We start from the raw sequence: 14470 nt of genomic DNA, 5'->3' as shown, positions 1-14470 counted from the left end.
TATTTTCTTACCTTTGTTTGAAGGGACTTCCTGGTCCTCCAGGGCCTCCAGGGGAAGGAGGAAAACCAGGTGATCAAGTAAGTTTTGATTTAATAAGAATAGCAATATAAAAATTACTGATTCATAGTGTCACTTGTTATAGTGAGACTATGTAATCTAAATGTAGACATCAGTATCTTTAAACAAACATATATATATATATATCCATCTATAAATATGTACATGGATTTAAGCCCCATAACAACTCTTTGTTCTTGATATTGTTAGTATGCCTTTTATAGATAAGGACAGTGAGGAATACATGTGTTAGGTATTTTCTCCTAAGTCAAACAGCTTATATGATTTGAATCCTGGTTATTGCTTCACAAGCTTGTATTCTTTATCATTTACTATATTTACTGTAACTAGAGGGTTTTACTAGGTTTTATTGTGTAACTGTGAACAAATATTATGTTTCATTAAGCTTCTCTCATTCTATTGTCTCTGTCACTGTCATCCCATTGCTCATCGATTTGTTCGAGCAGGCACCAGCAACGTCTCTCATTGTGAGACTTACTGCTACTGTTTTTGGCATATCCAATATGGCAGGGTAGCTTGCCAGGCTCTGCCAACTCATTCTATTAGCATATAGATTTGATTAGATAAATTTTCTCTGAGCAATTTCATTTATTAATTTAACCATTCAGAGATTAGAGAGATAATACACAGGTTAATGTACGGGTTAATGTACTTGCCTTGCATGTGTTTGAATCCTGACTGCCTATGATAGCCCAGGAACACCAGTAGTAAGTCCCTGAACAATCCCAATCTTCCTCCCTCTCCTATGAAAGAAAAATCCCTAACTATTCAACAAATACTGGTGAATACTCTGTGCTTAACTCAACTAAGCTTTGATCTTAACTAGTTGATCAGGATAGACCTGGACTTTGCTCTTTTGTAATAGAAAATAGTATAGAAGACCATTAAAATAATAGTATGGCTTAAATGATATGAAGGGTGTCATATTGTAGGTATGAAAATGTAATAGATGCTGTTTAACTAAGAATTTGACAGTTAGGAAAATTTTATTTGGCAAAGTAACATCTCTTATGAGATTTGAAGGACAAATGATGGCAAATACAAGAAAAGAGAGTAAGAAAATACTCTAGGAATTAAAATAGCAGGTGCAACTCTTGCTGATAATTGAATCTTGCTGAAAATTAAAGTAGTGTCAAATAGATTGGTAATTCAGCAATATGGAGTATAAATTTGTAGTATAAAAATATTAGTGAATGCTGTAAATTTCAGATTATGTTTCTACTAGTCTAAGTCTTATTTTTAGAGAAATGGAAGCTAGTAGAGAGTGATTCTATCAGCACTGAGTTTTAATAGAATTGTGTCACAATGAAGACAATAAATTCAAAGAAGTAAGACTGCAGGGCTACTTGATATTGTTATTATTATCTCAATCAAATGGAGAAGTTTTGAAAGAACAAATTCCTTTTAGTTAAGAATAATGTGATCTAGTTGTAACTCATAGTTTCTTTTGGGGTAAAATGTTGAAACACTTGCTAAGATGAATTGAATTGCTTTTGTTACTTTATCAATTTTTATTGGCTTTATTTTACTCTCCTTCATTTATACTTCCATTAGAAAATAAAAAGCATTTAACATACAGTTTCTTACCTTTAGAGAATGTAATTCACTGTCATTATTTTGCGTGTTCTCATTGCCAAAAATCAAGTACTTGGTTTATATCAAGTGTATCATCTTTGGGGGAAAATCTCTTTTATCCAATCTAGTACATTATAATTAATTTATGGTATGGAGATATTTCTAATAACTTATTTAGTAAAGTAAATAAAATTTAACTCAAATGTTTTCCTTTACTTAAAAAAATATTTTATAGGGGGTTCCTGGAGATCCTGGTGCAGTTGGCCCATTAGGACCTAGAGTAAGTAGTTAATTCCTTATACAAATCAATTTGCATCAGCTTCACGTTAAAAAAAAATTTTAAAATCTAAATTGGGCTTTAAGTGTTAAAATTCTGTGCTTGATAAAATTCAATCTTTGAGAGATATTTTGTGTAATGAAACTAGTATTTTTCTAGCACATTTTGAGATGCTAACTTAATATATGCTCATTTCTTCATCTGTCTAGATAAGAAGCTATTTTACAGTTTTCAGAAATGTTTTTAACCCATATTTTAAATAAAATGCTGAGATTATTGAATATTTCATTGCCCTAGGGAGAACGAGGAAATCCAGGAGAAAGAGGAGAGCCAGGAATAACTGGACTCCCTGGTGAGAAGGGAATGGCTGGAGGACATGGTCCTGATGGTCCCAAAGTACGTATTATAGGGAACTTTAAGTTTTCAATGTAAAATTCCTTATTAATGAATATTTGATGGTAATAATAGAGTAAATTTTTCAAGATAATTATGTTATATAATTTTCTTCTTAAATAAATATTTATTGAGGACGGATTGATTTTCTTCATTGGCACTAGAGTCAAGTGAAAAAAAAGTCTTCTCCATTGGTATTTATGAACTAGGATATAGAGTGATATATTCTTTTTTTTTTTTTGATGTTTTGGATTTCTGGTATTTTATTTATTTTTTTTTTAATTTATTTATTTTTAATTAGAGAATCACCATGAGGGTACAGTTACAGATTTATATACTTTTGTGCTTATACTTCCCTCATACAAAGTTCGGGAACCCATCCCTTCACCAGTGCCCATTCTCCACCACCCGTAAACCCAGCGTCCCTCCCACCCTCCCCAATCCCATCTCCCCCCCACCCCACCCTGCCACTGTGGCAAGGCATTCCCTTCTGTTCTCTCTCTCTAATTAGCTGTTGTGGTTTGCAATAAAGGTGTTGAGTGGCCGCTGTGCTCAGTCTCTAGCCCTCATTCAGCCCCCGCAACTCCCTTCCCCCACATGGCCTTCTACTACAATGTAGTTGGTGATCGCTTCTCTGAGTTGACCTTTCCCCAGAACGTGAGGCCAGCCTCGAAGCCATGGAGTCAACCTCCTGGTACTTATTTCTACAGTTCTTGGGTGTTGGTCTCCCAAGAGAGTGATATATTCTTATATATAAACCCATATCTAATTTCTACTTGGTGAATTGTATTGATGACTTCCATTGACAATCAGAGGCAAGACACAGAAACTCGCATAATTTATTAGTAGATATTTGAAAATCATTTGCTCTGTTTTCCTTGTCTCAATTTCTATAGCTCTATTGGTTAAGTATATGTAAGTATGTGGTTTTTGAAATCTGATATTATGGTGTATTATAAAGCAAAAACCAGCACTGTTTTCTTTTGAGTGCTATTATAAGACTTATAGAAGACAATGTAGTCAACTTCAGTACCAAAAATTGAAATTTTGTGCCATAAAACATTATATCCCTTATAAAGGTCTAGAGTGATTATGTAAGATCTATTTTGTTTACTCACTGAATGAACATCATTCATCAACTTTATATCATATCTTTAGAGAAAATTAAATTATCTCTAAATGTTCTATAATTTTAATTACTAAAGTCCTTGTTATGTGGGAAAAAATAAAGAAAATAAAGTGGTCTAACATAGTTTTTTTCTTGAGTGGGTGTTCAATTTTCCCAGAGAAAAGTTGGAAACATAAATTAACAACAAAAATAGCAAGTCCTGATTATTTTCATTCAAAAAATGAAATTGAGATAATTTTTCCAAACAACAAATATGTAATCACTAGGTTGAGCAAAAAGAAGCAACTGAGGTTCAAGTATTTGTGACATATGAGAATAGAAAAATCCATGTAGTTTAATATAAATTTACAAGTGAGGTCACTTATTGGCATATTTTAGGGCAATCCAGGACCAACTGGAACCCCTGGAGATACTGGCCCACCAGGTCTTCAAGGTATGCCGGGAGAAAGAGGAATTGCAGGAACTCCTGGTCCCAAGGGTGACAGAGTAAGTATGATATTTTTACTTCATTTATTTGGACTTTCTACTAATAACAGTCTCTTGAGTACACTATCACCTCTAAAATTGACGTGCCATTTATGCTCTTTTTCTTGAAATTCTCTCCAAATGTTCTGTAATTGTATCAAGTTCTTTATGATGTGGTAAAAATAAGGAGAATAAAACTGTCAAGCTTATACTTTTTCTTGAGTGGGTGCTCATTTTTCCTCTGACTTTAATGGGAGAAATTCAGAACGCCTAATTTCATTATAGCTCTAGGGGGTTATAGGTCTTGATGTGTCTATGTGATTTGAAAAAAGTTACTTCTGTGAGAAATTGTATTTTGTGTGTTTTCCTAGGGCGGTTTAGGAGAGAAAGGCGCTGAAGGCACGGCTGGAAATGATGGAGCAAGGGTAAGTGGAATTCTTTCTTTACTCATTTTGGCTAAAAATCACTATTATCTTTGTCTTGTGAGTTCGTCTGAACTTTCCAAAATAGTTTATGATTTTTCAACTGTGGTCACAATTTGGAATCTATGAAGCTTGGTATTCAATTTTGATTAGCCATCGATACTTATTTTGCTTACTTTGAATTAGAGCAAGCAAAAATGCAAAGTAGCTGTTGAAGAGAATGAAATAAAGCACATATTTATTGCTCATATGAGATAAGTGTTATAAGCAATAAGTGTTTTAAGCAAAGTGCTTTAAACGCATTATCTTTTCATTTGTTTATTTCATTAGTGGTATTTATTTACATGAAATAACTTATCCAATAAGTGTCTAGATTTTATTTTAATGCAGTCAAGCAAAGTTCTGTAGAGTAGTCAAAATGGCGATAAGTATAATCAATAAACTAGATTTTAGGGTTGAGAAAATTGCTGCATAGTGAATGATCTTTAATCTTCTCATCAAAAAGAGATCTAATAAGTAGAATTTAATGAAATATGATTTATTCAAGAGCATTTTATATCATGCTTTAGGACTCTCATATAGGATGCATTTTTAACTTTAAGTACAATTAGATAATGAGACTAAAAATATTTTTGAGGGCATAGATGATTCTCTCATCTAAGAGCAGTCAGTTATAGTTTCTGACTTTCAACATTTCCTGGAATAGTTCCTGATATTAGCTAAATATCAAAAATTGATATTTGTCTGAAAAAATATGTTTATATATAGGTTCTGTATATGAGGCCATTATAAATACATTGAATTATATTAGTTTTATTTAAGAAATATAAATTTTGAAAAATTTATGTTTTAGAAATAATGATCACACTTAATGATAATTATACTTTTTGTTTTTTGAAAAATGAGAGTGAAACATGCACCAGAGAGATTAGCACAGGGGTGAAGGCATTTGCCTTGCACACAGCCCACCCTTGTTTAATCCCTGACACACACATGGTCCTCTGAGCACTGTCAGAAGTAATATCTGAGTAGAGACAGGTGTGAGCATATCTGGGTTTGACCCTCAAACCAAAAAAAAGCAAAGCAAAGAATCGATTTAACAGTTTAGTAAATTTTTAACAGGAGCAATAGATTGCCTTTTTAATTACATCTAATATTTGATTTGGTATATAAAAATGTTCTAGGTAGGCATATTGCTTATATTCTGTATCATGAATGGTTGTTAATTTTCTTTTTTTTTTTTTGCTTTTTGGGTCACACCCGGCAATGCACAGGGGTTACTCCTGGCTCTGCACTCAGGAATTATCCCTGGTGGTGCTCAGGGGACCATACGGGATGCTGGGATTCAAACCTGGGTCGGCTGCATATAAGGCAAACGCCCTACCCTGCTATCGCTCCAGCCCCAATGACTTGTTAATTTTTAAAGGAATGATTATTCTTGAGAAGTTTTTTTTATGGGAAATCTGAAATACATGTCTATTGCTCCTTTTATACTTAGAGAATGTAGACTAAAAGGATCAGGCTTTAATCAAATGATTGATTTTATTTTAGTAAGTGCAGTACATTGTTTTAGGGAGGAACTAGACAGAGTCTATGCTCTAAGCTTGTGGCAAAGGTGAAAAATAATGTTTTCCTTGTAGAAAAATTTGTTATGTGAATTTAATAGAGTGATCTTGTGTTTACTTGACTTCTTTAAGGAAGTATGTTAGGATACGTGTCGAAAGAATATTGTTTCATTGTAGATTCAGAGAATACCATGGTTTTCTCATGTGGTGTTCAAAAAGATAAAAACCAAAATGCTTTTTTGTTCTTTAACTGCCTTCAATGATATGTAAATTAAATGACAATAGAATATATGGACTGCAAATAAAGAGGCAATGAACATGTAACACATATAAAACCTGTTTTACAAAGACCTGTAAGAAATCTCTACAGTTATGAAATCTCTCTATCAAAAAGGTTGAGTTTTGACAACTTCTGTGATAGTTTCCCATCCTCTGAGTGTGACATCAACCTCAGTATTTTTGGGTAGTCATAGTCTTTTCCATCTCAGAAGAATATAGAAAAGTTCAGCACAGTTTTTCCTTTAAAAATAAGATAGTTGTGGTCTTAGGAGATAGTGCAACAGATAAGGTGCTTGCTTTATATATATCCAACCCCAGGTTCAATCCTCGGCATCTAATCCAGTCCCCTGAGCAATGCCAAGAGTAATTTCTGAGTGCAGAACCAGGAATAATCCCTAAGCATCATGGGGTGTGACACAAAAGCAAAACAGTAAAAAAAAAAATGATATTTTGGTAGAATACTATCTTTTAAGTATATGAATAAAGAGAACTTTTACTGTGTGCTCAAATTTTAAATATGTATTGGCATGTTTAAATAGCCTAAGAAAGAGAAACATTTTGAAGAAAAGCATTAATTTAAAACTTGTGTTTGAACACAGTATTATGTATCATGAATTGATTTAGATGAAAGTAATTAGAATACTTTGTGGATAAAATCAAGTGATATTTTTCAGATTAGATTGAAAGACTTTGTGAATACAGAATATATTATCTTTTATTTATAATGTTGGCAAAAACAACCATTATGAAGGTGTACATTATTAGATTGCTTTATCAGGAAGATTTCTGTGTGCACTTCTCAAAATATCTCCATTCTGCTAATTGACAGGGTCTTCCAGGTCCCTTGGGTCCTCCAGGCCCTGCAGGTCCCACTGGAGAAAAGGTAATGTCATAAGATTTTTTTTTAGTTTGTGGAATCGTGAGGTCTTTTTCAATTTTTAATATACTAATTATATTTAAACTTTTCCACGACACTTGCAGAGGTCATGTCTTTTGTTAATGTCTGCTAGACAAATTCTGGAAAAAGAAGTGAAACACTTGAAACAATTATTTTAAAAAGTTGGTTCCAACATCCATTTGTTTGAGTGCCTCAGGGCTGGGTGGGTTATAAGTGGGTGTATTCTGCTTGGGAATGGAAAGGGAGATCTGGAATTGAGGGGAGTTGGCTGTGATGAAATATTTTAGAAATCAATTCACCTTATTTTCCTCTCCTTTGTTTCATATGTTCTCTATAAATATTTGAGATGCCATGAGACAGGGATATAGCTTAAAAGGCTGGAGCACATTCTTTGCCTGCAGGATCCCTAGGTTTGATCCTTAGTGTTGCATGTTCTTCTGAATACTTTTGAGGGGCAAGAAGTGCTCCCCTGGGTCCTTGGCCATACTCCCACAGTCCTGGGCTATACTTAGTCTTGATTATCCAGGCTGAGATGGTGGCAGGTGAGGTAATAAGCTCCTTGGGAAGCCCAGAGTTGGCATTTCCAAGTTCCTGAACTGATCCAGAGGATTTTAGTCTGGAAGGAAGGGGCAGGGAGTCTCTACTTGCCAGCCTTCTTCTGCTTGCAGAAATTCTGTGAGTGTGTCTTGTGATAAGCAGGGATGCTGAGGTCTTTTTTAAAAGACAAAATTATGATCATATTTTTTAAGACAAGACATTTTAATAAGTTATATTCTATGCAAAATGATTTTGTTTTGAATAGTTTTGTACATTTATATATAAACATATCATGTTATTTTATGCACATGGATTTGGTAACTGTTTAAGAACAAAAGATGCCTATGGAGAAATTTTGTTCTGTAGAAGTTGTGTGGACAATAATACAAATCAATTTTGGAGAATAAAACCATGCAAATATAATGAAAGATGAATATAGCTCTATGTCATCAAAAAAGAGAATCTTTAACCCCTGTTTCTCTCTGGGTGAGCACCATGGAACAGTAAACTTCAATTATAGTAGTTGGGCTAAATCATCTCAGAGTCTTCCCCACTATGTACCTCTTTACCTAGCCTTTAATTTACATGTTTTACTATATAAAATCTGCTCTCTAGGGTGAACCTGGTCCTCGTGGTTTGGTTGGTCCACCTGGCTCTCGTGGCAATCCGGTAAGTGACACTATTTTGATGTTGTTTGGTATGAGATTTAACAGTAAAGCAATGCATTGTTTGTCTTTGTATGGGTTTAAGCTATTTATAACTTCCTGAATTTGACTTTCCTCATTAAACTTAAAAAAAATCAGTGAATTATTCCTATTAAGTCTAAGAAGCAGTTCATTTATTAAATTTTAAAAAAAAAAACTCTGAAAATTTGGTCTATAACCTTTATCCCCATTTTACTTTTTTTCTAATGGTTAAAAACAATATTGTATTTATGTCCCCAAGAAAAAAGAACACTAGAATGGAAACTCATTCATGTCCTTTATTTCCATGCATACACTAGGAAAATTCTTGCATTTATGTATTTCTGTATATGGCAGCATCAAGCTATTATTAAGATTGTTGTAAATCACTGTACTTCAGTAAACATAGCAGAGAAAAAATAATGTTCATAGTAACACTGTAAGTATAAATTTTTAAAAATGAAAAAGATATATTTATAAAATGTAGGATGAATATTTTGGGGTGTTCATATGATAGAATACTACAGTGTCATGAAAATGAGTATTATAACATGAATAAGACTAGAGCATACTTTTTAAGTTTCCTTAGGAGGCATTTCTTGTTTGTTTCTTTATCCATGTTGACAGTACAGTTTACATAATTTTACTTTTAAATAGCACCACTGTTTGTAATAGTGTAAAAACTACAATAATCTTTGTCTTATAGGGTTCTCGTGGTGAGAATGGCCCAACTGGAGCTGTTGGTTTTGCTGGACCTCAGGTATAACTTCCAAATATCCCTAACTTATTAATGAAAAACTCTCCTTTCATAATAATGAATTTAGTTAATTGTAATTTATATGTTTTAAGGATAGATTTAAAATTGTGAAATGCTTACAGTTTATGGGCAGTATACTCATTTTCAGTGCATTTCTTAATGATAAAAAATGGATGTTATCCGTTTTTCACATTATCACTTGTTTTTATAATAAAATATAATTAGATAACTTATTTTTCAGAACATTATCAAATATTTTCTTAGGGTATTTTATTTCTGCTGTTTTAAAACAATTAAAAACACTTCTTCAATGTGTGATTAAATTATATACTAATGATGATTTTCTGTAAAATAACTTGTCTATAATAATTTCCTTCCCTGATTAATGCAGGGTCCTGATGGACAGCCTGGAGTAAAAGGAGAACCAGGAGAGCCAGGACAGAAGGGAGATGCTGGTTCACCTGGACCACAAGGTCTAGCAGGATCCCCTGGGCCACATGTAAGTCCCACAAAAGTCACTGTCATCCCGTTGCTCATTGATTTGTTCTAGCAGGCACCAGTAATGTCTCTCATTGTGAGACTTGTTGTTACTGTTTTTGGCATATCGAATACTCCACGGGTAGCTTTCCAGGCTCTGCCGTGTGGGCGCTATACTCTCAGTAGCTTGCTGGGCTCTCTGGGAGGGGCAGAGGACTCAAACCCAGATTGGCTGTGTGAAAGGCGAATGCCCTACCGCTGTGCTATCACTCCAGCAGTCCACAAAAGTATATAAAGATATTTTGTTTAGCTATTTTTTTTTCATTTTATACCATTTACATTTGTTATAAAAAAGAATTCAACTCTTCTTGGAAAATAAAAGCAAAATAGTATGTACATCATATATCTAGATCTTTAGCCCATCCCCACCCTGTAAAAAACTAAAGCTCGCTGAGGGGCGAGTGCACTCCCGGGCTCTCCGGGCAGCTCTGTCTCGCCGCCCGAGTTTGGTGCCCTGGAACCGCAGTGTGTGGACTAGATCGGGACGGCCAGTGGTCAAGGACAGGCAAAGGAAGAACGAGGACCAAGCTGGTTGCTGATTAGTTACCTTTTATTCAATCTTCCATTTTTCTCATCTCCTGCACTCCCAGCTCCATCCTCTCTCTGGATCAACTGCTGCCTCTCCCTGGCTTCTCTGTCTCCTCCTCCTACTCTCCCCCACCTTGCCTTCTAGGCTACACCCAGCCAGTTAGCAAAATCAACATAAGAAAGCCCTTCCTGATGGCAGGGCATTCCAAAGCCCTTCCTGACTCTTAAGGTTTTTGTCTTTTCCTTAGTCCAAGAATTTATTCACATATGAATGCTAGTTATTTTTGTATGGACATAGCAAGGGATACATTGAGGATTGCAAGGCAGCTCTCCTGGCAACATCTTGCCACAGGCTCAGACCACAGCACTCAGGCCAGATTAATCATTCCTCACCCTAGCAGGGTCCAAATCTAGTTATCACTGTTTGGATCATGACAGCATTTGTCCATGATCAAGCTCTTAACTTATAGTTAAGCATTAGGCACTTTGGCCAGGCCCATCTCTATGCCAGGGTAGCACACAGCTCACCGCTTGCCCTCGGTCCGTCTCATCCCCCGCTGGGACCCTGCCTTTTAGAGGGCTAGGAACTGAGGGCAACCAAGGCTACAGTCAAGAAAGCAGATGCCCGGGAATTAATAATATTCAAAGCCAATTAAATCCCAATTGCAAAGGCATATTAATAAATGTCTTTCTTTGTCCATACAAAAAGGACTTGCTCTGAATAAACTATGCAAAGGACTCAAGGAGAAGAGAAAAACATTATTTACAAGTCAACAGAACACTAAGAAAGAAGCTACAAATAAACACAGAGGAATGGGAGCACTATGACGGGAGTAACCCAATAAACCTAAACTACCTGAAGCTATGTAATCCTACACCACCCCATGAAGAAAGGGAAAAATGGTCCAATAACAACAACACAAACAAGTCTACCTGACCATGTTCACAGAAAATGATACCAGGGTACTCAATAAAACAGAAGGAGGTATCATCTGCTCTGTGTCCAGTGGTTTCTTCACCATGGTCTAATCTGTACGTGAAGCTAATGCTAGGTTTTTGTAGAAAGTCTCTGTAAATCTCTTTAGGAGACTCAGTGTCGCCCTCAGAGGCTATTGATGTGTCTCTGGTTTAAAAGCTGTTGGATGCATATTACTTTTCTATAGTGATCTTTTGTTTCTTTCTTTCTTAGGGTCCTAATGGTGTTCCTGGATTAAAAGGTGGTCGAGGTACTCAAGGTCCACCTGTAAGTTGATTCGAAACTCTGGGAATTATACAAGCTAGTCACAGAATTCTAATATTTCTGGATCATTTTAAAATTAATCTTACAATAATGTTCATTTGTATCAACTATATCACAGTGGAAAAGGTTGAGATCTAGGATGAAATTAGATAATCTTGGAGATTTTGCCTCATGTCACGTGAATAACGAGTTACTTATCTAGGGGATATATGAAAATGTGGGAGATACTTTGTGTATTTATGTTATATTATATAATATACAACGTGTATATATGTATGTGTGTGTGTGTGTGTGTGTGTGTGATTCTGGCACTAGGCTTGAATATACTTGTATATGTTCCAGATAAATTGGAGTGGAAATAAAAAAAACTTCCCAGACAGTTGGGTGGGAGCCAAATGGCCATGTGTGGGGATGCACTGGGGAGGGAAGTGGACACTGGCAAAGGAATCAGTGTTGAAACATTGTGTGTCTCATCAAGTCACAAATACATTTGAACTTCACTGTCACCAAATACATTTTTTTAAGAATAGAAATTAAAAGAGAGAGAGAGAAAAAAATCCCTTCTTACTAGTTAATATAAGTCAATTCTAAAAAGCATCAGATTAAATAACTAAATATTAATTACAATTTAGAAAGACGTATTAAAGACTTAATTGAAAGAAACAGATATCAGTATATCTAATTACTACACTTATCAGGATATCTAATTACTATACTTATTTTCATTTATTTGTTTTGAGCAAGAAAGTTTTTTATTGAAAATTACTTAGAAAGATGATAGGTGATTGAAAAGGGAGAAGTACCTGTTCAAGAAAGAACACAGGTTTCTCCAGAGTGAATATAGGCAAAGAAACATGGAAATAAGCTAAGTGAGATATGTGTTCAAGAAAGAACACATGTGCTTGAAGATCAAGTATTTGTGATTTTTTTTAATTTTTAATTTTGGGGGGAGTTTTGAGAGCCATACCCAGTGGTGCTCAGACTTATTTCTGGCTCAGCACTCAGGGATCACTCCTGACAGTGTTCAGGAGACCATATGGGTTTCCAGGGATTGAACCACATTCAAGGCTGGCGTCTGACCCACTGTACTATCTCTCCAGCCTGTAATTACTGTTTTTAAATTGCTTATTTATCTCTAGGGTGCTACAGGATTTCCAGGATCTGCTGGCAGAGTTGGACCTCCAGGCCCTACTGTAAGTCAGTTCAGTTATTCACATTATTGATCGTAATTATACACATATATGAAATATACAAAAACGCATGCAAATATTACATATATCCATGTGTGCATTTAAGTTAGCTATTATTTATCCTTACACTTTATCCCTTAATGTTTTGTGGGACTCCCAGGCTCTAATGGCCCTGTAGGGGAAACTGGCCCTGAAGTGAGTGCCATTGTGAACCATTCACCCTCTCTCTGTTAAATTTTTTTTTCTATCTTATCCCAATAATGTTTGTGCCTAATCATCTTTGATAATTCAAAATTTCTTCAAGTTTATTTCAAGCATTTTTTAGCGCCAATGCTTGACTTTTTTTCCCTTTTGACTGATAATCATTAAAATTATTGCATCTTAATCAGCATTCCATTAAGGTGGGAAGTAGTTTCTAAACTTTTCTTAATAAGTGTTTTTACTTCATTATAATATCAAGAAAGAACAAATTGAATGTCACATATATAATCATAAGGACCAATTCTTATGACTTTGAGAACTCAAGTTATTTTCACCATATTTAAAATAAATGATCTGACAATTTTGTGGAAAATTATACATTCTCTTAAGGAATGAATTCTAAACAAGCTATGCCTTGTTTAGAATCATTATATCTACTGAATGATTACTAACAGAAGACCTAAATACCTGTCAGGCCGGGGGCATCAGTCTTTCAGGCAAAGTCCGTCATCACATCAAGTCCTCTGATTGAGCTTCTACTTTTGCCTTCCTGGTTTCTTTCATATATATACTAGGGAGCTCCAGGACCAGCAGGCCCGTTAGGGGAACCTGGGAAGGAGGGACCTCCTGGTCTTCATGGAGACCCTGGCTCTCATGGACGAGTGGGAGACCGAGGACCAGCTGGTCCTCCTGGAGGCCCAGGAGACAAAGGAGACCCAGGAGAAGATGGACAACCTGTAAGTCTGGCATTTTTGTTCCAAGTCACCTCTACTGAGGTACAAATAGAAATCCATAATAATCACCACCACCACAAAGCATCTGTTTTGTAGTCTAGATAAAGTTCTTTCATAAGTTCGTTCAGTACATTTTGTTCTACACATTTGTAATGTACAGTTCTCTGCCGGGGTGAAAAAAAATATAAGGTGTATAGATGTGAAATGTATAATAGTAATATAATTGGTGCTCAAACATAAATTTTAAAACATATTTATTAAATACATTCACTGCACGGAGAAATAATTTTAAAGTACATGGTGTTAGTTCATAACCAAATTCTTTTAAACATTATTATGTGTAAAAATATCACTACTTCTTTTATTTTTATTTTTAAAATAAAAATAAAAATCTTATTTTTAAAAATACTTTGTCTTTAATAGGAGAAAATTTTTTCTTGTAATTGTAGTAGGTGATGTTCACTTTAATCTTAGATTTCTTTTCTAACTAATGAGCAACTTTCACCTTTTAAAATGTTGGAAGTTTCTGGGGCTGGAGTGATAGCACAGCGAGTAGGGCATTTGCCTTGCAGGCAGCCGACCCGGGTTCAATTCCCAGCATCCCATATGATCCCCCGAGCACCGCCAGGGATAGTTCCTGAGTGCAGAGCCAGGAGCAACCCCTGAGCATTGCTGGGTGTAACCCGAAAAGCAAAAAAAAAAAAAAAGTTGGAAGTTTCATGTGGATTACAAATTATAATTATAATATACTTTTATGACTAAAAAACATTTTCTTATGCTGAATCAGGTATATCTGCCATGTATTATAAATTACTGTCATGCAGTTTTCATCTGGAAAATCTCTAATCATGGTTTATCCTTAAAATTAGGGTCCCGATGGGCCTCCTGGCCCAGCCGGAACTACTGGGCAAAGAGGAATTGTGGGTATGCCTGGGCAGCGTGGAGAGCGAGGAATGCCTGGCCTGCCGGGCCCAGCGGTGAG

At 35.3% G+C, this 14470-nt stretch overlaps 1 protein-coding gene across 1 annotated transcript in view; it reads left to right on the top strand.

The window, feature by feature from the left end:
* COL5A2 (collagen type V alpha 2 chain) overlaps positions 1-14470 on the top strand; it is a 142260-nt gene that overhangs the window by 109361 nt on the left and 18429 nt on the right. Inside the window, exons 32-44 of the mRNA XM_055121254.1 lie at positions 24-77; positions 1889-1933; positions 2228-2326; positions 3831-3938; positions 4289-4342; positions 7013-7066; positions 8234-8287; positions 9008-9061; positions 9450-9557; positions 11313-11366; positions 12503-12556; positions 13330-13491; positions 14358-14465. Coding sequence (XP_054977229.1) covers positions 24-77; positions 1889-1933; positions 2228-2326; positions 3831-3938; positions 4289-4342; positions 7013-7066; positions 8234-8287; positions 9008-9061; positions 9450-9557; positions 11313-11366; positions 12503-12556; positions 13330-13491; positions 14358-14465 — 1008 coding nt within the window. The remainder of the gene's footprint in view (positions 1-23; positions 78-1888; positions 1934-2227; positions 2327-3830; positions 3939-4288; positions 4343-7012; positions 7067-8233; positions 8288-9007; positions 9062-9449; positions 9558-11312; positions 11367-12502; positions 12557-13329; positions 13492-14357; positions 14466-14470) is intronic.

This window comes from Sorex araneus, chromosome X, assembly GCF_027595985.1.
Source record: "Sorex araneus isolate mSorAra2 chromosome X, mSorAra2.pri, whole genome shotgun sequence".
In the NCBI taxonomy this organism is placed as follows: Eukaryota; Metazoa; Chordata; class Mammalia; order Eulipotyphla; family Soricidae; genus Sorex; species Sorex araneus.
Note: the sequence above shows the minus strand (reverse complement) of the source record. Positions and strands in the feature narration are given on the sequence as shown.